The sequence below is a fragment of the Anolis sagrei genome, chromosome 1, assembly GCF_037176765.1.
Source record: "Anolis sagrei isolate rAnoSag1 chromosome 1, rAnoSag1.mat, whole genome shotgun sequence".
Lineage (NCBI taxonomy): Eukaryota > Metazoa > Chordata > Lepidosauria > Squamata > Dactyloidae > Anolis > Anolis sagrei.
In genome coordinates this window covers 125,418,233-125,444,156 of record NC_090021.1, presented here as the reverse complement: position 1 = coordinate 125,444,156, position 25,924 = coordinate 125,418,233, and the positions used below count along the sequence as shown (strand labels likewise).

The 25,924-nt window shown below is 41.3% G+C and overlaps 1 protein-coding gene across 1 annotated transcript; it reads left to right on the top strand.

The window, feature by feature from the left end:
- The first annotated feature begins 14,092 nt into the window (after window positions 1-14,092).
- Window positions 14,093-20,991, top strand: LOC132783327 (glutathione S-transferase A2-like). The gene is made up of 6 exons (XM_060788461.2): window positions 14,093-14,179; window positions 15,503-15,554; window positions 15,799-15,931; window positions 17,597-17,744; window positions 18,181-18,312; window positions 20,842-20,991. The coding sequence occupies exons 1-6, from the start codon at window positions 14,093-14,095 to the stop codon at window positions 20,989-20,991; spliced, it is 702 nt and encodes a 233-aa protein (XP_060644444.2).
- The last annotated feature ends 4,933 nt before the right edge of the window (window positions 20,992-25,924 follow it).

Sequence of the window (25,924 nt, the reverse complement as noted above, 5' to 3'; positions counted from 1 at the left end):
GGCCATTGTTTTCAAATCATTCAAAGGGACTGCAGTCATACATAGGTCTGGGTAAATTCTCATAATTGAATTAGGAAACTAAATTAATAGTAGAACTGCAAAACCAACTAAGGAGAAACTACCATCATAGTGTATATCTGTTGAGGCGCTAATGATTGTTATACTGATGTTTAATTGTTTATGTTACAATTGTTTTTAACTGCTATATACTTGTCTTGTGATGTTTTGTATTGATGTTGTTAACCGCTTTGTGTCGCCTGAGGGCTGAGAAAAGCAGTATATAAATAAACAAATAAATAAATAAATATCGTTAAATTAACATGATATAAGATATTTTATACCATTAGTATTGAAGCTAGGTAAGCATTTGTTTGACTGGTATGAACTTGTCAAATACACCACATTCACATTGATAGACTTGACCTTCTGATAAAAATGTGCATGAATATGACTAGAAAAGGTCAGTATCCTTCTCCACTGTCTAGGGGCCAGGAAAGTTATGCTTGTACATGACTGCGGTTCTACTTTTAATGGCTGTGAAATCCTGGAAATTACAGTAGGCAGAGGGAAGGGGGCATTTTAATTCTCAAACAGAGAACTCAAGTAAACCCTCACTGAATGACAAAGCCCAATAATTTGTAGGGTGAAGCCATGGGAGTTAAAGCAGAATCATAGAAATGACAAGTAAAAGAAGATTTTAATAGACATTTTTTAATGGAGCAGGATCTCAGCACGTTCTAGGCTTCTTTATAGCAAGATACCCTTGTTATTTGAGGCATGAAATTTCATGCTATCCACACCTATTCAGTTTTGGGGAATTTGTGTACTGGGGACCAGCAGGTGTTCTGTAATATTTACATTTATTGAGGAATGTCTTGCCCCACAGGATTCAATGACTGTAGGGCAGTGGTTCCTAACCTTTTTTTTGACCAGGGACCACTTTGACCAGGGACCACTTTGACCAGGGACCACTCTCCAACATTAATCCCCAAAAGGGTAACAAATCAGTTTTTGGTCAACTTTAGATATGGTTTGGGGTGCTGATTCAGAAAATTTCATTGGATAGATCACATCAGCTTTAGTTTCTGATACAGAACATATGCCATGATCAATGACAGGGAAGGAGTGGCAGATGGTATGAAAGCAGTAGTAATAAAATAAAATAAAATACAGTAATCCCTTGCTACTTTGTGGTTCACTTTTTGTGGACTCGCTGTTTCACCGTTTTTCAATAAATATTAATGTAAAATATTTACATTACATTATTTACGTGGTGGTGGAAGGTGAGTGGCTCTGCCTGGCAGCCAATGGGCCTCAGAAAGGGAGGCTGGTGTGTGGACTGGACCTGAGGCATAGTGGAGAAGGCCCACTGGACACGAAGTGCTTCCTACTGCTCTACCGCGGCCCAGAAGTGGCTCTGGGGGCATTTATTGGATGGTAGTTAAGAGTTGCTTGTATTCCAAAGGCCATGTACAACTTGCCTTTGGGAAGCCTCTTTGGGGAGGGGGGGGGGGAAATTTTCTTCCTTCCTTGGCAGCACGCGCCCTCAGCCTGCAGGGTGCAGGCATCAGCTAAGGCAGCAGCAGCAATAGAGGTAGGCAGCAGCAGCAGCAGCAAAAGCAAAGGCAGCTCTAGTAGGGAGAGGGAGGAGGAGGAGCAGCAGCCAGGGTCAGCCTCCTTCTTTTCACCTCTCGAGTCCATTTCCTCAACTCTAGTGACACCGACGCACCAGGCGAGCACAGCAGAGGCAGGTAAGGAAGTGCAAGGGCTAGACAAAGTAGGGATGTTATAAATATAGTGTTCCTACTTCACGGATGTTCACTTTTTGTCGGTGGTCCTGGAATGTAACACTTGCGATAAGTGATGTGACACTGTAAAGAGGAATTAGGCTCATGGGCCAGATTTTCGTCCTCATGACCCACTAGTGGTCCACGGCCCACAGGTTAAGAACCACTGCTGTAGGGCAATAAATGTATCCAGTGTACTTGAAGGAGCTTTCCAAAGTGATGAAGTTTATCCCATAAACAGGTTCAAAAGAAGGTTAACATTAACAGGAACAGCACCTCAACATTTGCTTCTAAGTTCCTAGAGAAACAGTCCAACTCCCACAAAATACTGTCAGAGAACATATTATTACTATTTTGCCTTCCTCATTCATCTTTTCACCTTACAACTCCTTATTGAGTGCTGAAAGAAGATTGAAGTTACACACTGCCCCTTCTTGGACAAGCTGGAACAATTCTTTGTTGGTGTAATTATGTGCGAATTCCTACTTATGCCAACCCTATTGTGCAGTTGTGTGGGGCTAAGAGTATGTGAAATGGTCGAGCATGTATTTGAACTCCCAGAACTGTAATTCGGCATTCAAACCACTGTTTCCTCAGCATTTCTTAAAAGATCAAGATTAAAGGGGCTGTCCCTGCTATTAGACAAGGTGAACTATCTGTGCTTTTGGGTGTCATGAAAGGACAGGAAATGTTGTTTACTTGATGTATTATTTACCTTTTGACCATTGTTCAATTTTCAGTCCTGGGAATGGGGGTAGACTAGATGTGTGATCTGTAATCCTCAGGTGCCAGGATAACCTAAATAGTCCTGGGTATTCTTCACCTTGCTGGGGAAGAGAACTACTTCCCCAGAATACGACTTATTGGAAAATACCAAGTCATTACAGCAGAGGATCATATGTAGCTTGGCTTATTATTTTGAATATTGGGACTGGGTAAATTACAACTCCCATCATAATCTGTCATCTGCTTGTATTCAAAATTGGCCAGGTTGGGTATGCCTGCCAAGGTTAGACTAGGGCCATCATCATTTGGATTCACACTGCTCTCTGGATGAAGGATGAACTACAACTCCTGCCGTGGTGGATCAGGACATCTAATCCCCTCCAGTGTTTTCTGTTGGTCATGGGGTCCTGTGTGTTTAATGAGGTGCAGATCTGCCATTGATGACGTTCAGAGAGGGCTGAGGCAGCAGAGGGACCATCCACCTAAAGCGTGGCCTGCATCTCTTCTGCAGTTTCCAGTGCAAACACTGTGCTCCTGTGGTTTGCTGGGTGAACTTTGGCAGAGGACAGGATGGAAGTGTTGAGGGAAACTCACTCTGCTCATCTTCTTTGGAGGAGCCCCCTGTGGCGCAATGGGTTTAACCCTTGTGGCAGCAGGGCTGATGACTGACAGGTCGCAGGTTTGAATCCAGGGAGAGCACAGATGAGCACCCTCTGTCAGCTCCGCCTCCCCATACATGGATATGAGAGAAGCCTCCCACAAGGATGTTGAAACATCAAAACATCTGGGCGTCCCCAGGCAACGTCCTTGCAGAAGGCCAATTCTCTCACACCAGAAGCAACTTGAAATTTCTCAAATTGCTCCTGATACAAAAAAAAAATTCTATGGAGTCAAAAGCTCTCCTGGGCTGAATAGATAAGGAATAGGAAAGGAAATAACTCAAAACATTCATTTTTTCTCTACCAGCCTCTGGTGGCAACTTGGAAAATTACAAAGGTGGACAGACTGAAAACCAATGGCAGGCCTGATATTTGGTGGGTCTAAGAGATGCTAAAGAGGAGATTAAGGATGTCAAATTGCACAAGTATCAGGAGCCTTGGTGTGATAAGTTTTGCCTGGATTGCAAGGAGGATGAGGCAGCTGAAGACAGCGGGTCAAAGAAAGTGGGGGCCAAGGGTAGCTCCCTCATCCTTGCCTCTTCCTTCAGAATCAAGGAAAGGGAAGGAGGCACATTGTCGCTCTCTCTCCTTTTGGCTATGCCAACAAGAGAGGAGTGCTTCAAGTCCATTCTCCCAGGCTGGCTCTTGAACTCCAAGTGCCCGGTCTGTGCTTGAAAGGAAAATGGATAGACAGACAGATGGGAGGAGGTTGCTGAAGCCAGAGGGAGGGAGGAGGTGGACAGCCTCCCTGCAGAGGGTAGGACCATAGCTAGGCCTCAGGGAACATCTGGGACTGTGAGTTGGAAAAGGTGGAGGGGGTCTCCAGAGTACAAAGGTTGCTTCCTGGGATGCTTCTCCCACCCGGTTGGCTGGCTCTCTTGTGCTCTTTGGCACAAGGAGGAGAAGGGGAATGACAAGAAGAAAAAGGAGGAGGCGGAAAAAAATCAGCCTGTCATTGATTGGGATGAGGAAAATAATGGAGACTAAAGTAATTGTGGTAAAGTATTTACCGTATATTCCGGGGTACTAGACAGCTTTTTAGGCATGTAAAACCTTATAAAATTTTGGGGGTCGTCTAGTATGCCGGGTATAAAATAAAAATAATAATAAAATTACTTAACATGGCTGCCTTGGCCTCGGGCTCCCCTCCTCCTCCTCCTCCTCCGCCTTGGCTCATGGCGGCCTCCCGAGCAGGCTCCCCGTCCTTCCTGGCTGCCTTCCTTGCAGAGGCCCAGGCCTCTCCTTTGTTGGAGGCTGGGCCCCTGGGCTGCTTCCCGTGCTGCTCAGGCCACTCTCCTTCTTCCTGTCCATGCGTCACACGAAGTGCCTCTTCTCCCGTGAGACAACGTCTTTCAGGAGAAGAGGCACTTCGTGCTAGGCCTGGACAGGAAGAAGGAGAGCGGCCTGATCAGAAGGGCCTGGTTTGGGGAGTCGTCTTAAACAGTGATTATATCCCCAACTCTAAATTTGGTTGCTAAAATTGGGGGGTCGTCTTATAGCCCCAGTCGTTTTATATACGGTAATTGAATTACATAGTCAACTGAAACAATGTCTTTGGCGGCGGCGGGGGTGGGGGGGATTATTGTTGTAGTTTCTTTCAATGTTAATGGAGTAGGTTCACTGGCAAAATGATACAGTGTTTGAAAAATCTATCAAGAATTTGAGATCATACTTTTTTTTTACAAGAAACACATTTGAGAAAGGGACTAGAGGTCATCTAAGAAAACATGAAACATGCTCCTAAGAAAACATGAAACTGTTACTATTTAACTTTAAGAATGGCTTATCTTCTGCCACTTTAGTGTCTGTTGTTTCCTTCCTTTAGAACTTAGCTCCTTTCTCAGTCTTCTGACTGGGTCACTTTAATCTTATGGTTTCTTCACTTTACTTATAATTCAACTGAATATTTACTCCTTAAAGAGTAAATATTCTGACTGACATTAAACGCAAATTCCTACTTTTATTATTTCAGACTTGACACTGAAGTCACAATAAAAATATCAGGAGTCTCTTTTCTCTAGCACCCCGGCTAGGTTATACTGCAAAGTTCATTACTTTTACTATTAAAATACCAAGGCTGAAGAGTGAACTAATTATAACAAACTCCTGAGTCCTGCCCTTACATAGCTGGGATCAGTCTTCCCTTTTAGCTCACCAGCTACTGTAATCCACATTATCTGCTTTGAACTGATTATATACATCTACACTGATATATAATCCAGTTCAAAGCATATCATCACCATTATCATCATATTTAATTACTTATTAATCGCCCTCCATCCGAGATGCTCTAGGCGATTTACAAGCTAAATTGTAAAAGATAAAAATACATACATACAAAATTTAATAATTAACATAGATCAAACGCTCTAGTGAAAAGCCAGGTCTTAAGTGCTAGAGTAAAAGGCCCTAATCCAGACTATCTGCCTTGAACTGGACCATATGAGTCTACACTGCCATATAATCCAGTTCAAGGCAGATAATCTGGATTTTATATGCCAGTGTAAAAGGGTCAGGGGCAAGCAGAGAGCAGTGCCAGGCACTGAGGCCCCTTCTACTCTGTTACAAAATTCCGATTATCTGCTTTGAACTGATTTATATGGCAGTGTAGACTCATATAATCCAGTTCAAAGCAGATAATGTGGATTATCTGCTTTGATAATCTGGATTATATGTCAGTGTAAAAGGGGTCTGAGGAATCTCTTTCTGCAGAGCAGGACCAGGGGCCTCAAGGAAGTAGGGACACAGAGCTAGGGCAGGATCAGGAGCTCCAGGAAGCAGATCAGGTGTTAAGCCTTCCATCCAACTGAGGAGATCTAATCGGTTGACTCACAGGAGGGTCAACAGGTGATAACACTTGTGAAAGCAGCGTAAATAGCTGGAGGCTGGATCTGGTAGTTGCTAGGAGCAATGTCGTGGAACTAGTACAGCCTGAATCTCTGTCGGTGATTTTGGCCATCTTGACGGAACTTCAGGGCTATCATCAGTTGGGGTGACTGAACATGCAACATCACACTAGAGAAAAAATCCACTTAAAATCCAGTTTCTGCCTCCTGCAGAATTCTGGGATTTGTAGTTTAGTGAGGCTGTTAAAGGCTCCTCCCTAAACTACAAACCCTAGAATTCTGCAGGAGGCAGAAACCGGATTTTAAGTGGATTTTCCTGATGAGACCCTTGGAACAATTTGTCTCGCTGTTCTGTGCTGTGTGCATGGCTTGTAAAGAGACCCCCTCTATCAAAATGTAGACCCTTTAACAACTCAAATAGCTGTGGTGATTATTATTATTATTATTATTATTATTATTATTATTATATGTATTTATACCTCAAAGGGGTCTCAAAGCGGCATGACATAAAGCATTAGCAAATAATTTAAAATATACAAATACCCATAAATTAAAACAGAATTAAACACAAATAGCACTCAAAAATTCAGTTAAACATCCATTGAAACATATTCAAAGTTAAAACCACAATAGCCCCTGACGATCTTTAAAAGCCTGCCTTTTGGAGGCTAAGAAGTACCATTATAGCAAAGAAGAATAAATATTCTAATCATGATGAAGTCAGAGATGCCAGTCCCATCTTCAATGGTCCTTTTATTTAAGGTGTTCCAGTTGGTGGGTTTAGGCAGCCTTATCTTAGCACACTTGCTTAAAAGTTTCTCTTTCTGGCATTCCTCAGGCAGAATTGAAACATTCATTTCTTTAGATATATTTGTAACCTTGAAAAACAAAAGGCCAAAGAATGCCTTGCCAGGCACTCTTGGAGCCTTTCCACACAGCCATATATCCCAGAATATCAAGGCAGAATAACCCATAATATCTGCTTTGAACTGGGTTTTTTTTTAAATCTGGGTTTGTTCCTGGGTTTTGGATGTTTGTTCCTGATTGCTTGGTTCCTAAAAAGAAGGTGACACTTGAATAAAAGACAAAACACATTGTTTGTCTGCAGTCACATTCAGCTTAAGAAGATTGCATTCATCAAAGATGAGAAGACCTCATCTTCTCAGCTTTAGTATTTGAAATATCACCAGGTCATCTCACTTTAAACACACCCATCTTGTCTGTTTTGGGGGTTGTGTATGGTTAATAGTTGGAAGGTCACTAGGGTATTTCACCTTAAATGAACCCCATCCTGTCCATTGAGGAGTTGGACATGGCTGGTATTTGGAAGATCACCAAGGCATCTCACCCTGTCTGTAGCTCATCCTGTCTGCTTTGGGTGGCTAAGCATGGCTAATACAGTAGGCCCTCCATATTTGCAGTTTTGACTTTCGAAGATTTCATTATTCACGGATTTCATCAAAATGATCCCTAGGTCTTCCAGAGTGAATCTCTGATAACTTAATCTTCAAGCATCTAAATTCCGGCCCTCCAGGTGTTTTGGACTCCAGCTTCCACAATTCTTAACATTATTGTGTATATTTTCCCAAAAGATGACACAGTCTGAATATTTCCAAATTACTCCACTGATACCTACAATTAGAAAAGGATATTGCAAAGTATATGGTCAAGTATAGAGGTATTATGGGATCCTGCTCTCTCTCTCTCACTCACACACACACACACACACCAGCACTCCCAATAATCCTCCATACTTGCGCAGAGGACAGATTTTAGGGACCCAAGAAAGGCTATACTAGAACAGGTATGGACAACTGGAAGATGCTTGGGGCAACATTGCTTCACATTTGAAAAACACCTGGGCCTAAAATGGCAGGAGGTTGGTAAACCATGTCATCTGGCTGTTTGGGGGGTGGTGTAGTACTGTTAATTGCTGCCAGGTCTACTTCAAGTTTTGTGACCACAGAAATGAGAAGCCTTCAAACCTAGGGCTGTAGCTTCCTTGTTTGTAGCTTCCTTGTACACTGCCATATAATGTCGTTTCAGAATGTAGGTTAACTGCAATGAACAGGATTACATGGCAGTGTAGACACCAACATAATCCATTCCAATGAAGTTAATCTGCATTCCAAAACGTCGTTATATGGCAATGTAGATGGGGCCAGAGTTACATCATGGCACTCATGATGGGATTTCATGCTCCTGTGTGGCAAGAGACTATCCTAGCCTTTGCTGAGAAGACAGGTGAAATTAACTGAACATCTACCTGTGGTTTTTAACTTTCAATATGTTTTAATTCATTTAAACTGACAATTTTTAATACTGATTATATTTAATTCTGTTTTAAAGTTTGCATAGTTGTATATTTTAAATTGTATGCTAATACTTTTATGTTAAGCCACTTTGAGTCTCCTTCAAGAGAGATAAAGTGAGATATAAATATAATAATAATAATAATAATAATAATAATAATAATAATAATAATACTTAGCGGTAGCAGGTGGGGTAGGGTTGAGGTGGGTAGAGAATCCCTCAGAGACAACAGCAGTGTCACCATAGCCAATGGTGCCCCTAGTGGCGCAGTGGGTTAATCCCTTGTGCCAGCAGAACTGAAGACCAACAGGTCACAGGTTCAAATCCGGGGAGAGTGCAGATGAGCTCCGTCTATCAGGTCCAGCTCCCCACATGGGGCATGAGAGAAGCCTCCCACAAGGATGGTAAAACACCCAGGTGTCCCCTGGGCAACGTCCTTGCAGAAGGCCAATTCTCTCACACTAGAAGCGACTTGCAGTTTCTCAAGTCACTTCTGACACTAAAAAAACCCATAGCTAATGCTTGTTAGTACTGTGGTGGAAGAGGCATACTAAACCTCTTGATAGTAAACCTGTTTTTGAAATCTTTGACTATGAAAGCCCCATGTGAATGGGGGCATGTAGGGGACCACATGCTTCCTGTGGGGAGTTCTAAAGAAGATCATTGAATTCCACATATAGTCTTGTAGTATTTCAGGAGGTCTGGTTGAGATTAATTAGGGCCAATAACTATAGATAAAAAGAAACCAATGAATGAATTGACCCCTTTTGGCTTTTTGTTGCTGTTTTCAACAGCAGGACATACATTTCACTTTGGAGAGCATCATCATCATTGGCTATCACTTGTGGCTGAACATGATTGTTTTCCAAGGATAGAGGGTCCATAAGTGACATACATTTCTAAATGGAAGCAGTCCCAACAAAGGTTTGTTTGACATGCTTTCCACTTGGGACATTTCTCCCTTTCACCCTCTATTCATTTCTCTTTGGAGAGCATCAACCTCATCATCATTGGATATCACTTGTAGCTGAGTATGATTGTTTTCCAAGGATAGAGCTTTGACTTTGGGTCCATAAGTGACTGTGGTGACCTATTCTGGAGCCGCATGGTCTTTCACAATGGAGACATAGATTTCAAAACGGAAGCAGTCCCGATAAGAGTTTGCTTGACATGCTTTCCTCTCCGGACATTTCTCCCTTTTGCCCTCTATTTGTGCCTCTTCGAAATCCACTGCAATGTTGGTATGCTGACCTCCGGTTATAACACGCTTGAGGGTCAGGGCTTCCGGGTTCTTGGTGTTTATTCAATTTGCTAATTACAGTTGCACAAAGAAGTTGATAAGGACAAAATAAGCCCTTGCCCTGGGGCCCAACATGAGCATGTGATAGAAATGACAAGTGAAGGAAGATTTTTTGATGAAATTTTTCTCATGAGCATGTGTCAGCACATTTATGGTTTCTCAACTTTCCTAATGCTGTGACCCCTTAATACAGCTCCTCATGTTGTGGTGACCCCCAACCATTAAATTATTTTTGTTGCTCTTCATAACTGTAATTTTGCTACTGTTGTGAATAGTAATGTAAATATCTGATATGCAGAATGTATTTTTCATTCACTGGAACAAATTTGGCACATATACCCTATTATGCCCAAATTTGAATACTGGTGCGGTTGGGAGGGATTGATTTCATCATTTGGGAGTAATTGCTGGGATTTATAGTTAACCTACAATCAAAGAGTATGCTGAAATCCACCAACTATTAAATTGAACCAAACTTGGCACACAGAACTCCCATGACCAACAGAAAATACTGGATGAGTTTGGTGAGTATTGACCTTGAGTTTTAGAGTTGTAGTTCATCTATATCCAGAGAGCACTGTGGACTCAAACAATGATGGATCTGGACCAAACTTGACACAGATACTCAGTATGCCCAAAAATGAACACTGGTATATGTGGACCACTTCAACAGAAAGGAAGAAACCATGAAAATGAACAAAATCTGGCTACCAGTATTAAAAAAATCTGAAATTATAACAGTAAATAAAGAACAAAACTCAAATGCAGGGGAACTCCAGACAAGAAACAGTCAGGAACACCTAATCAACTCTCAACAAAGGATTCTTCCAGGCAGTAACAAGCCACACCTAAAAACAGTTAGGCCATCAAATGCTAATCAAGGTGGCCAATTGAAACATTCACACCTACATCCAACACACAAGAGTTCTTTCTCCCACCCTGGACCTTCCACAAATATATAAACCCAATTTTCCTAGTTTCCAACAGACCTCACAACCTCTGAGGATGCCTGCCACAGATGCAGGTAAAATGTCAGAAGAGAATGCTTCTAGAACATGGCCATACAGCCCAAAAAACCTACAATAACCCAACACTGGTGTAGTTTGGGGAAAATAGACCTTGACATTTGAGAGTTGTAGTTGTTGGGATTTATAGTTCGCCTACAATCAAAGAGCATTCCGAACCCCACCAACAATAGAATTGGGCCAAACTTCCCACACAGAATCCCCATGACCAACAGAAAATACATTGTTTTCTGATTGTCTTTGGTGACTCTTCTGACACCCCCTTACGGCCCCTCAGGGGTCCAAACCCCAGGTTGAGAAACGCTGCTTTACAGCAAAGCACCTTTGTTATTTGGCCATGAACTTGCAGGGGATGAAATGTAGTTTTCTTGGAATTTATGTACTGGTGACTGCTTAGTGTTCTATAATATTTACATTTACATTTATTGACCAGAAGAGAGTCCCTCAAGTCTGAAGCAGCGACTGTGGCCTTCTGTCCTTAAACCTATGCACAAGAATCCCATAACCCCCAAAACCAGTGCTACGAATAGAACATTTAGTAGGTTATGACTTGTCGGTATCTTCTAGTGGAGAGATGGATCAGTAACCACCCTGTCTGTTGATAAAATCAATGAGTTTATTGCACAATATTAAGTCAGGGCTTGCGTGTAGTGAAAATAGGATTACTGTACACATAACTGCACTGATTTCTCACAAGGTGAATTGCATCATGTGAGTAAGAGAAACATTCCACGATGACTAGCAAACTGAGAAGTCACTGAACAGGTCAGTTTTGCTATAGGATAAAAGGCATTAGCACAGAAGGCTTATTGGGGGTGGGGGGGTCTCCTCCTGATAGGTGGTTCTTCCCTTTCCTGAAGTGTTTATAACTGGCCTTCACACAAGTTCTGTCTTGGGCAGAAGAAGAACGTGCAGGTCCTTCACCAATTCCAGCAGCAGGTTAGTGGCCAGGTATAGAAAATTCCCTTCAGAACTCAACAGCTGTGGACTATGTTTCTTGGAAATGTAGTTCTGGAGAGAATAGTACAGTACCTTCAAATGTAGATTGTGCTCACCGTCTTCTTTCTCTCTCTCCTTACTTGAAGAGCATTTGGTGGTCTGCATTTTTTTTCATCTGGTGCTTCCAGATGAAGCTTTTACAGAACAATCCTAATGACTTAGCTGAAGGATGGGCATCCAGGGGACTTTGCCATCCTCCTTATTTTCTTTATTTTGCTATTTTCTCTTGCCTCCTGGATTTCTATGGTAGAGGAAGATACCATGCAATTAAGGTGGAGAGATGGATCAGGAACCTTCCTTGCTTTGGGGTTCCTGAGACTTGCATTGCTTTCCCCACCAGAACTTCCTTAAATCTCACTCCTCTCGGCCTTTTATGATACAATGTCAAAGAGGAGGCTTAGATGGTAATTCTAAGGGCAGCACATCTCCTCTCTGCCAGGCAACAACTTCTACCTCTGCAATTACTGCTTAATTCAACTTGAGGACATAGCATTCACAAACTAAATGTTTTTTGAGTGGGTCAGGCATGGTTATTATTTGGGAGATCACCAGAGCATAGTAGACAACGCCTTCTCTTTTCAGACTTTGAGCCTAACACTGGTAGGGCCCACGATTTACAGAATAAAATTAGAGAAAGTATGGATTATAATTCTGTTTCTCAAACAGAACAGGAGTCTTAGAAACATTTTATACTGTGGAATAGTTCCCTCTCAGTTAAAAAAAAAACCAAAAAATACTGCAGTTGATGCAAAAATCGGTAGCCAGGTTGTTAACTGGAGCAAACTACAGGGAGCGGCCAACCTCCCTGTTTCAAGAGCTCCACTGACTACCTATAAGTTTCCGATCCCAATTCAAGGTGCAGGTTATCACCTATAAAGCTCTAAACGGTTTGGGACCTGCCTATCTTCGTGACCGCATCTTCCCTTGCAAACCTACTCAGCCTCTAAGATTTTCTGGGGAGACTCTCCTCTCACTTCCACCTCTGTCTCAGGCATGGTTGGTGGGGATGAGAGAAAGGGCCTTCTCGGTCATAGCCCCCTGCCTCTGGAACTACTTTCCCAGAGAGATTAGGCTTGCATCCTCCCTAACCACTTTCCACAAAGATCTTAAGACGCGGATATTTCACTGTGCTTTTGACCAGACAATTCCCTAGATAACTGGCCACAGTTAGGACCCAAAATTCCTGTCCTTGCACTGTACTATTGTTTTATATCCAAAGTTATAAAAAACCTATTTTATATTGCTCTTGACCTTGCTGCTGCTATGTGACCTATGCACTTTACTTACTAGCCCTATCCTCTGAAATGTTGTAACATCAGTCTGCCTTCCCGTGATGAGATGTTCAACTTTGCTATTGGTTGTTGGTTTGATCATTGTTTTATATTTTGTTATAATGTTGTTGTTTTTATGTTGTTTTGTTTTATTTTGTTGTTTTACATTTTAGTGTGTTATGTTTTAACTGTATTGTTGGCCCTGGCCCTATGTAATATCTCCCCAGCAGATATTTCGGGGAGATGGAGGCGGAGTATAAAAATAAAGTTATTATTACTATTATTATTATTATTATTAAATACCAAATATCTGCTGGGACTTTGAAAGACTCTTGCTTATAGCACTAAAGCCTCTGCCAGTCAGACAATGAAGTGGGCCCTTGGTATCTTCCAGGATTCCCCCTGCCCCCATGCTGTATCCTTTATATAAAACGGCAAAATTAGTTTTTAAAAATGTGGTTTTTTGCTTGTGGTGGAGTGAGATTTCCAAGTTGTGGATGGTAGAATTCATTGAGACATCTCTCTAGGAATCTTTTAGTTTTCTATAGCCAATTTCCAGCAGAAATTCTGCTGGAGGCCGAGTCCTAAAGGGACCATATTAATCAAATCTACAAAAATTAAACCCCCAAAATGTGGAGGGCTGACTACTTCTGAGCTGGTGTGTGTGAGACTTTCACTGTTCTGTGATAAGACCAGTGACCAGTTAGTAAAACAGCATTGAAGATAAAGGCCAGAACTGGACTCAACATATTGAGAAGATTAAATGTTTCATTTCAGAAAGAGGACATTATATTTTACTATTCATTAAATTGACAAGTGACAAAAACTTCAATAAATAGTACCGAGGAGAAGGAACAAATAAAATAATAGGTAGCATCAGATGGGGAGAAAAAACATTTACCTTGAGGAAATGAACCTTTAAAAAGACTAAATATTGTTCCTATTATTTATTAGTTTAGATATACTGCATGCAATTTGAAATAAAAAAATTAAAGGAAAATTTAAAAATTAACTTTTTAAAAACTACGAGATTATTCCATACTAAAAGCAATAATTAAGATATTGAAAGCTATGCTGTTCTTTCTCCAATTTCCCACCTTGAATATATTGTCTTTTTAAAAAGATCTCTCTTTTTTGTCAAAACAGGAAAGAAAACACTTGGAAACATGGCTGGGAAACCTAAGCTGCATTACTTCAATGCCAGGGGCCGAATGGAGCCCATAAGGTGGTTGTTGGCAGTAGCTGAGGTTGAGGTTTGTCTTCCCTCTCTCTCTTTTCAAATAGGGCTGATCCTTAGACTCCACTCTTAACCAATTTAAAATTTTGGTATGGTTTTGATTTTGTGCAGTATCAGTGACTGATATCAGTGTGCATGCCAAATTAAGTATTTGTGTGCGTTGTTTTTTCATTAAGAGTTTGTGAAGGAGTTAAGGTGGTGGCTCAGTAGGAAAATGTATTGTGTCAAGCAGAGAGCTGTGATTAAACACTTCAAAAGAAATAGATGACTTCTACAGAAATCTACAGTGATATTGTTAGCACTCCATTCAGATCCAATAAACATACATAAGGCTGAAGGCTGGAACAGAAGTTGGTTTACTCAGTCATGGTCAGAGAGAAGCCTCCCCGCAGGATAGTAACACATCTAGGCATCCCCAGGGCAACATCTTTGTAGACTCTTTGCATTGCCTGAAAACAACTGATTAAGACCAAGCCAGGGCAGACACTGCGAGTCCGTAAAAGGAGTCAGCCTGAGAAACAAAGACGAGGCCTATGTAAAGATAGACAACAGAATAGAAGGCATACAGAACAATACAATTCTTACTGAGGTGCAGTTTGTATCTGATATTTCTGAAATACCTGGAGCCTGATTCTAATCGCATCTTTAAAAAGGGTCTTTTCCTGTTTGCTTTGTGTCCCTGAGTAGATTCCCTCCCAGCAGGACACCAGATCAGTTTCCCAGATGTAATAATAATAATAATAATAATAATAATAATAATAATAATAATAATAATAATAATCTTTATTTATACCTCGCCTGCATCTCCCCAAAGGGGACTCTGAGCGGCTAACATGAGGCCAAGCCCAAAAATAATACAGCAAAATTAAACACAAAATACCAGAAAAAATTACATCACAACAAAATACATGAAGTAACAAAATAAAATAAACAGTTCAAAACAACATAATAAAAATCAAAGACAAAGGGCGGGCCAAATGTGCAAGATAAAATGTTAAAAACGTTAAAACCCTGGGTGAGAAAAGAGTAGAAAAAAGTATATTTATGAGGAATGAGCCCAAGGAGGAGGAGCTGTGGGGTTTGGCCTTCATTAAGGACAGGGGAATAGCTATAGGTGGAAACAAACAAAACGGGTTGAATGGTCACTTTCCGAAGGCACATCGGAAGAGCCGAGTTTTTAGATCTTTCTTAAAGGCTGCTAGTGTGGGGGCATGCCTAATCTCACCAAGTAGCGAGTTCCAAAACCGGAGGGCCACAGCAGAGAAGGCTGGAACGTACTTAGTCCTAATCTTTTTATATATATATAATTTGCTTTTTTTTTTGTTTCTTTGTTTTCTAGTTTGAAGAGCAATTTATTTTATCAATGGCTGATCTAGAAAAGTTAAGGGAAGGTGAGTATATGCTGTTTGAATATTTTATGTGTCTGCTTCAGGGATTATATATTATATATACATTTTTTGGGCAGGGGTGTATAAGACATAAGCCATGGCAGCTATCTATGTGTTTGTGCATGGAGACTTCAAACAGTATAGAAAAATGCTTCATAGCACTATGAAAGATGTTGCCTAAACTCAAATAACATAAGAAAAGTAAACTGATATCCCCCCCTCCCCATTTCCCCTCCCCCTCCTCAAGAGGGACCCCTGCTCTTCCAGCAAGTGCCTATGGTGGAAATAGATGGGATGAAGCTGGTGCAGACCCGAGCCATTCTCAACTATATCGCAGAAAAACACAATCTCTGTGGGAAGGACATCAAGCAAAGAGCAAGGTATGGCAACATCTCACTATTTGGTTACAGAATGTTTATTTCTGTTTACTGCACAAGATAGGAGAAATATGTTTTGTCCTATGAACTGCTGACAAGGTATAAGACAGCCTGTTTTAATTCACTGTGACTACCAATCACTACTGGAAAGTGCCAGTTAGAGCAGTATTTACTCACCATCGAGTTCACATAGACTGGGTTCATTAGAAGTCAAGCGTTGTTTCTCTAGAGTTCATTCTCTAGTGTGGGATGGGCAGCTTGTGCCCTTCTAGTTGTTATCAAATTGGCTTTTTCACTGGTTTTATCCATTGTGATGAATGATAAGGGATGATGGAATCTCCATTCCAACAATACCTGGATGGCCGCATGTTACTCACGCTTGCTACAACCATTAATTTAATCCTCATCAACCAAAATGTAATGACCTTCCCCAAATTTTTGTATAAATTATATGAAACTAAGGCTGGATCTACACTGCCATATAATCCAGTTTCGGAATTCAGACTAACTGTTTTGAACGGTATTATATGAGAATACACTGCCATATAATCCAATTCCTTGCAGATAATCTGCATTCAGAAACTGAATTACATGGCAGTGTAGATGGGGCCTAAATGACATGAAAGCATTCTTTTTTAAAATGTTCTTATAATTTAGAGGAATGTAATGTGGTCACTATACAACAGTAGTGCTATACAAATATACATGGAGTAAGCTGCACTGCATCCATTCTACAAATACATAGTAGTTTGACACCATTTTAATTGCCAGAGCTCCTCTCTATGGCATCCAGGGATGTGTAGTTTTGCAAAGTATTTGGCATTCACTGCCAAGGAATGCTGGTACCTCACCAAACTACAATCCCAGGATTCTGTAGGATGGAGCCATGGCTGTTAAGGTTATATCAGGCTGTTTTAATTCTACTGTGTGGATACACTACAGATCAAAATAACTGGAAAAAGTGTTGGGCGAGCAGGCTTATTAACAAAAGACTTTCTCCATAAATGTGAAGCAAAGTTACTTATCATCAGCAGTGTGACCCACCACCACTAGTGCAAAATAAAAAGAACAAAAACACAAAGACCAATGTTATCTCTTCCATAGGAGGCTTTTCTTTATAGCAAAATAATATGGTTGCACTTTTTACAATAATATGGTTGCACTATTTACATGACACAAATAAAGTTCAACCTCCACACTGGAGCTTCACACGCGAGGCCTTCTCATACCGAGGCTTACCTCACACTGAAGTTTCACTCACAGACTAAGGCCTACCTCACACTGTGAGGCCTTCTCTCGCAGACTAAGGCCTACTTCATACTGTGAGGCCTTCTCTCACAGATTAAGTCCTACCTCAAACTGTGAGGCCTACTCCCACTGACCTTTCTCCCACTGAGGTTTACCTCAGACTGATGGCTACTAAGCTACAGGCACACCTGCTTATATAGAAATGCAGCTTTTGCTGAGTCATTGTATCCATTTAACCTTTTCAGTGCTTGACTCCCATTTTTGTAATTAAAAATACCTTGTTAATTTTTAACATTTCTAACAAGAAGGGCCTTCTTCATCAGTTGAATGTTAAGAATTTCAGTTTTACAGAGCAAACTGTGTGGTCTATCAGCTTAATCAACATATTAGGAGCATTCTCTCCTTTTCTCTTTTATACAGAATCAATATGTATAGTGAAGGCATTTTGGACATAGGTGAAATGATCGCGGACATGCCCTTTAAATATCCTGAAGCGGAGGAGAAGGAAAAGGAAATAAAAGTGATCCTTACGAAAGCCACTGGCAGATATTTCCCAGTCTTTGAAAAGGTATTATGAGAAAAGCTCAGGAATTGTTAGTCATTGGTGCAACTATTTGGTATATTTAGAAATCAGTAACAATGGAGAGGAATAAATGGGAGCTGACATCCCCGTTAAAGCACAATGTCACCCAAAACATGGCAGGGGCTCTTCAAAAACATGAGCCAAATCTAATAGGAACCCTCTACTGTAATGGTGCAGCGTTCTCCATCGAGTGATTGTCAAAGTAGTCCAGCTGCATCTTCTTCATTTAGTATACTTCCTTAAAACAGTGGCTGTCAATGTTTGATTTTCCAAACTTCAGATTCAATTCCCAGAAAGTTCCGTTGACATGGTCAGTAGTCAGAGATTCTGGCATCTAAAGCCCCAAACACTTGGAGAAGTAAAGGTTTAAGAAGCATTGGCCTGGAGCACTGGAAGTCTTTTAAAATGTTTCCTTCTCTAGATCCTCAAAGAGCATGGAGAAGATTTTCTGGAGGGGAATCAACTCTGTAGAGCAGATGTCCATTTGCTGGAAGTCATTTTAGCAACAGAAGAGCTGAAGACTGATGTTCTCTCCGAATTTCCTCTTCTAACGGTAAGAATGTTTTGGCAAGATATGGAAGGACAGCAGAGCCGTGAAGGGTAGTAGATCCAACACATTCTGAGATGCTGGATCATGTTCTACAGATCCTGTAGGGAAGGATTCACAAAACAGTTGAAAGAGTTAGAGTACAAGAGAGGAGGGGAAGGGAAACTCTGACCCTCTAGACTAGTGGCTCTCAACCTGTGGGTCCCCAGATGTCCTAACTCTCAGAAATCCTAACAGCTGATGAACTGGCTGGGGTTTTTGGGAGTTGCAGGCCAAACCACCTGGGGACCCACAGGTTGAGAACCACTGCTCTTGACCAGTGCTTCTCAACCTGTAAGTCCCCAGATGTTTTGGCCTTCAACTCCCAGAAATCCTAACAGCTGGAAACTGGCTGGGATTTTGGGGAGTTGTAGGCCAAAACAAGTTGTGGGAGACCCCGGTGGTGCAGCAGGCTAAACTGCTGAGCTGCTGAACTAGCTGACCAAAAGGTCAGTGGTTCGAATCCAGGGAGCGGGGTGAGTTCACTGTTAGCCCCAGCTTCTGTCAACCTAGCAGTTCAAAAACATGCAAATGTGAGTAAATCAATAGGCACTGCTTCTGCGGGAAAGTCATGCTGGTCACATGACCTTGGAGGCGTCTATGGACAACACTGGATCTTTGGCTTAGAAATGGAGATTAGCACCACCACCCCAGAGTTGGACATGGACACAAGTAGACTTAATGTCAAGGGGAAACCTTTACCTTTACTTTAGGCCAAAACATCCAGGGACCCCACAAGTTTAGAACCACCACTCTAGACCAGTGGTTCTCAACCTGTGGGTCCCCAGATGGTTTGGTCTTCAACTCCCAGAAATCCTAACAGTAGGTAAACTGGCTGGGATTCCTGGGAGTTGTAGGCCAAAACACCTGGGGACCCACAGGCAGAAAACCACCACTGTAGACTTCAGTTCCCGTGATCCTTTTGATGTGTTGAACAGGGCTTATAAGGCCTGACATCCAAAGCAATACTAAAAGTGAAGAAATAAAAAGAGATAAACAATAAAATGGAACATAGCAGAAGCTACCAGAATCTGTAATGCACTATGTTGTTATGTAACTATGTAACTTAAATAACAATATAGTGAATTTGGCTTGACTCCTCACATTACCGGTTAACAATGATCAGTGAGGTTCTGTGAGAGTGCCATACCCTTTCTCTCTATTTTGACAGGTAGAAATGGTCCCTGTCTCAACCCCCCCTCACAGTGGAGATCACTTGCATAAGGAGGGGTGGTCCCATTTGCAAGTTGCTTCCTGATCAACAGGGAACATACTAGGGCTGGGCGGTTTCGTTTCATTAATTCGTAATTCGTTAATAATTCGTTAATTTTTTCAATTACAAAACGATAACGAACCATTCTGGAGCAATTATTTAAAAAAACGAATTTTCAAAAACGTTTTGTAAATGCTTCGTATTTCGATATTGTATTCGTTTCATTATTGTTTTGAGGTCGTTTCGTTATTATTTCTGCATGTCTGGGCCAGTTTTATGGTTTAATTAGTGAAAAAAAATTATAATATCACACCAACAGTCAACAACAGAGGGAGAGGGAAGCTTCAGAAGGTTTTGGAGGTTTTTTAGCGTATTTTGCGGTCGCGTCCGCCATTAACGAATCGATTCGTTATTGTTTCGGAAATCGATTCGTTAATTTTTTACCATTTACGAAATTTCGTAAATATCAAACTTTTTAAAAGGAAAAATTTGTAATTATTTTAAATATCGAAACAAAAAAACCCCCCAAATACAAGTCGATTTTAGAAACAAATTTTTCCGTTGTTACCCAGGCCTAGAACATACCTATGTCCATTCATCACAGTGAATACTATATAGGGGCTGGGAGACTTTCATGGTCCTTACTTATCTCCTAAACAAGGAGATATGTAGGAAATGTGAATACTAAGAAGTCACATATGCATTGCATACATCTTGATTATGCACCCATAACTACCCAATGAGATTGTGGCCTGGTTCACAATATATATACAGTAGAGTCTCGCTTATCCAAACTTTGCTTATCCAACATTCCATAAGAATAAAACATTCCAGAATAAAAACCAAGGCTCTTCCTCAGAGAATTGCAATGTGGCTCCCCTACTATGAAGCATCCGGTGGTGCAGTGGGTTAAACTGCTGAGCTGCTGAGCTTGTTGACCAAAAGGTCGCAGGTTCAAATCCAGGGAGCAGTGTGAGCTTCCTCTGTCAGCCTCAGCTTCTGCCAACTTAGCAGTTCGAAAATATGCAAATGTGAGTAGATCAATAGGTACTGCTCCGGCGGGAAGGTAAGGGCACTCCATGTAGTCATGCTGGCGACATGACCCCTGGAGGTGTCTATGAACAACGCTGGCTCCTTGGCTTAGAAATGGAGATGAGCATCAACCCTCCCAGAGTCGGACACAACTGTACTTAATGCCAGGGGAAAACCTTTACCTTTACCTTTGTCTTTTCTTTACATTAAGTTGCAGTATTCCTTAATGTCTTCCCTCTTCTCTTTTGAAGGCTTTTAAAGCAAGAATAAGCAACATCCCTGCCATTAAGAAATTTCTTCAGCCTGGTAGTCCAAGAAAACCACCCCCTGATGAGAAGACTATTGAAGTAGGAGTGAAAATGTTGGTTGAGTTGAGGCAGAAGGCGGCCGCTGGTCCATGATTGTAGCTTCAAGCAAAATGCAAAAATCGAGATGTGGCAATGATTTCAAATCATTCCAAAGAGTTGCAATCTTGTACATGGGTACAAGGTCTGGATAAAGTGAATTCATAACATTAGAAACTTAAATTCATAACAAAAAGACAAACTAAAGACAGGATGTCACAATACAGTGTATTATTGGATGAGAATGGAATAAAACGTTCTTCAGTATTTGCATTTTAGTTAAATATTCATTTATTTATTTATTTTCATGTCAGGAGTGACTTGAGAAACTGCAAGCCGCTTCTGGTGTGAGAGAATTGGCCGTCTGCAAAGACGCTACCCAAGGGACGCCTGGATGTTTGATGTTTTACTATCCTTGTGCGAGGCTTCTCTCATGTCCCCACATGGGGAGCTGGAACTCACAGAGGGAGCTCAACCCGCTCTCCCTGGATTCAAAATGGTGACCTGTCAATCAGCAGTCCTGCCAGCACAAGGGTTTAACCCATTGGGCCACCGGGGGCTTCAAATTATTCATTTGACTGTATGTGAGATGTCTGCTGTGCCACAATCACACCGACAGACTATATCTTCTGATGAAAATCTGTATAAATATGGTTGGAAAAGGTTCCACACTATATGGGTTGGGGCAAGAAAAACCATGTCTTATACACCTGGGGCCTTTCCACATAATTCAACCATAGTGCCGTATGGTTTGGATTTTGACTGCTACGGCAACATCTCATGAAATCCTGGGATTTGCCATTTAGGGAAGAGTATTTAGAGTACTCCGCTAGAAAACTCCACACTGAACCCGACAAACAAAGGTTTAAAAACATTTTCTTTAGACTTTCATGACAAGAACAAGAAAAACCCCAACATTAAGAAGTTGTGGCAGCCCGGAAGCCAAAGGATGATGAATGTATAGCAATTGTGATGCCAATTTTGAAGACTGAGCAAGAGCTGCCTTCCGTTACTTGCCAGAGGACAAACATTGCCTCACCTTGTGCAAATAAATGCCATGATTACCCTCTAGGTTGAAAATCAATAAACCACAAGGTAATGTGATGAACATGTGTAAGTTGTTTAATACAACATTAAATGTTTCTATTGGGATAGTAAAGGTTTCCCCTGACATTAAGTCTAGTAGTGTCCGACTCTGGGGGGTGGTGCTCATCTCCATTTCTAAGCCAAAGAGACAGCGTTTTCCATAGACACCTCCAAGGTCATGTGGCCAGCATGACTGCATGGCGCACCGTTACCTTCCCGCAGAAGCAGTGCTTATTGATCTATTCACAATTGCATGTTATCGAACTGCTAGGTTGGCAGAAGCTGGGGCTAACAGCAGGAGCTCACCCTGCTCCCCGGGTTTGAACTGCCAACCTTTTGGTCAGCAAGTTCAGCAGCTCAACTGTTTAATCCGCTGCACCAGCAGTGGGCCTCTCTATCAGATGCTGAGTCTAAATTTAAACGTATATGTTTTCAGTTTTCTAGTGGGGGATAAAATGTCAGCTATATGAGACTATGAACTAGGATAGGGCTGCTGTGAAAATGAGCTGGCACATTTCTTTGCATAGGGGGGCATTGCCATATTACATTGCTGGAAATACCAACTTTTGCAAAAAGAAGTTACTTTTTAAGAAAAGGAAAAGCATATGAAAGCCTAGCATACACAGAGTGGAAGGGAGTTTTCAACAGCCTCTGCCATCTTGGACAGGGATAATAGAAACTGCCACTCAACCATATTGGGAAGTTCCTTGTTCCTGTTCTTGATGATTTATAGTTCTCTCACCTGCTGTTAAAAACATGGCTCCTGTGAGTGAGTTGCTCTTTCTGCTACTCCTGAACACCATAGAAGGAATAACTCCTTAAACTGATCCTAAGACTTTCCATCCAAATGTACTCATAGAAAGGATGGATTACCAAACCACTGATCTATCCAAATGTAGTCATGTTGTTGTTTATTCATTCAGTCGCTTCCGACTCTTTGTGACCTCATGGACCAGCCCACGCCAGAGCTCCCTGTCAGCCGTCACCACCCCCAGCTCCTTCAGGGTTAAGCCAATTACTTCAAGGATACCATCCAAAGTACTTCATCTTTGCCTCTACTATCCTTCCCTCCAAGGGGCAGTCAGGCTTTATTTCCTGGAGTATGGACTGCTTTGATCTTCTTGCGATCTAAGACCCTCTCAGAACTTTCCTCCAACACCACAGTTCAAAAGCATCTATCTTCCTTTGCTCAGCCTTCTTTTATGGTCCATCTCTCACATCCATAGGTTACTATGGGGGATACCATTGCTTTAACTATGTGGAACTTCATTGCCAATGTGAAGTCTATACTCTTCACTATTTTATTGAGATTGGTCATTGCTCTCCTCCCAAGAAGTAAATGTTTTCTGATTTCCTGGCTGCAGTCTGCGTCTGCAGTAATCTTTGTGTCTAGAAATACAAAGTCTGTCACTGCCTCCACATTTTCTCCTTCTATTTCCCAGTTGTCAATCAGTCCAGTTGCCAGAATCTTGTTTTTTTGTTTTTGTTTTTGTTTTGTTTTGTTTTTTTGTTTATGTTTTAGGGGTTTTTTATGTTTGAGGCAATGACATCTCTGACCCATCCCCTGTTTGGATATCAGCCAGCACGCCAATGACTTAAATCAAGAAATAGTTTTCTAAGATCTACAGAGATACTCGCAGGAACACCTCAGCAAGTGAGAGTCCAAAAGTGTCAGGCTAAAACCCAGAGCCTCAATCAATGGCTGATACCAAATAAGAGACTCCCTCCTGGGCACACAGAAAATTGGGCAACTTGGAAGGCGCTGAACAACGACTTAAATTAAGAAATAGTTTTCTAAGCTCTACAGAAATACTTGCAGGAACACCTCCGCAAGTGAGAGTCCAAAAATGGCAGGCTCAAACCCAGAACCTCATCAATGGCTGGTACCAAATGAGAGACTCCCTCCTGGGCACGCAGAAGATTGGGCAACTTGGAAGGTACTGAACAGACTGAGCTTTGGCACCACGAGATGCAGAGCCAACTTTAAGAAATGAGGGCTGCATAGTCCACGACATGTGAATATGGAGAAGAGCACACCACAGACCACCTACTACAATGCAGCATGAGTCCTGCCACATGCACAATGGAGGACCTCCTTATAGCAACACCAGAGGCACTCCACGTGGCTAGCTACTGGTCAAAGAAAATTTAGCAAGATTTGTTTGTGTTTTTAAATACAAATGTACCCTCAGTTCATGTTTGATATGATAAATAAAATTGCTAATTGCTAATTGTTAACTCCTTTGCCAAATTAAACTATTAAACTGCAACTATGGCTTTGTGCATTGAGGTAAAGAGAAGGGAGGAGGGAAGATCAAGTGAGTGAGAAAGCCAGTTCCCTGGCAACAGGAACAAAAAAGGCATTCAAGTCAAGGTTAACTTCAGCAGTGAAATTAGGGAGTTAGGAGAAAGGAGACAACTCCAGCTCAAGATAAAGATAACAGCCCGCTGCATCTAGTTACAAATTGGGAAAACAAAAGCTTTTCTGAAAACTTTCTCGGGCATGCTGAGGCCCCTTCTACACTGCCATATAAAACACAGATTACCTGCTTTGAACTGGATTATGTGGCAGTGTAGGCTCATATAATTCCATTTAAATCAGATAATCTGGATCATCTGCTTTGCTAATCTGGATTATATGGCAGTGTAGAAGAGGTCTCACAGCCCTTCTACACTGCCATATAAAATCCAGATTATCTGCTTTGAATTGGATTATATGAGTGTGGACTCATATAATCCAGTTCCAAGTAAATAATGTAGACTATCTGATTTGATAATCTGGGGTTATATGGCAGAATATCTGCTTTGAACTGGGTTATCTGAGTCCACACTCATATAATTCAGTTCAAAGCAGATTATCTGGATTTTATACAGCTGTGTCAGTCTGGAAGTGGATGGATAAGGAAAAGGGGGTTGAGTATAAAGGGGTGGGGGTGAAGAAATGTGAGTGTATTGTGTGGATTTCAAAAACCTTTATTTATCAAACCTTGACATTTTCTTTCTCTGATGTGGTATTTCTTGGCTGGCTTGCATTGCATAAGCACAGCTCACCCGCTAGTTAATTTCTACAGAAAATAAACTTCTGTCATTATCATCTCTCGATTCCTATATTGGGAAACATAGACTAGGAATATTTATGGTATGGTGTGTCTTCACACTGTCAACTGGCAATATCCAATGTGCTGAACCTGTGACCTTCTTCATGCAAATCAAAGTATTCACAAGAATCCTGTAACGCTCAAAATTAGGTGCCACTAATAAAGTAATTTGGTCATTTATGACATATGCCATATTATTGCTGGGCCAACAAAAGTAGCCACATTTTATGGGACTGCCCATAAAAATGATGAGGTTATTGGACAAAATTATAGTACAGGTTGCATATGGTTGAATAAACTCTTGGTATGTATTGTCAAAGACTTTCATGGCTGGAATCACTGGGTTGTTGTAGGTTTTTCAGGCTATATGGCCATATTCTAGAAGCATTCTCTCCGGATGTTTTGCCTGCATCTATGGCAAGCATCCTCAGAGGGTGTGAGGTCACAATCTCTGAGGATGCTTGCCATGGATGCAGGTGAAACGTCAGGAGAGAATGCTTCTAGAACATGGCCATATAGCCTGAAAAACCTTAAACATCCCAACTCTTGATATGCGCTGGGATTTAATTCCATGACATTATGTAGCTACCAAAATCTATAAATGCTCAAGTAACATTACTTACAATAGTGTAGTAAAATTGCAACCCTTATAAATCATGGTAAAATCAAAGTTTGCTTTTGAGATATTTAAGAAATATTTTAGAGACAGAATCTGTGGATACAAAGCTCATGGATATGGAGGGAAACTGTAAAAACATGAATATAGCACTCCCATAATAATGACACATTGAAAAGGCCACTAATTG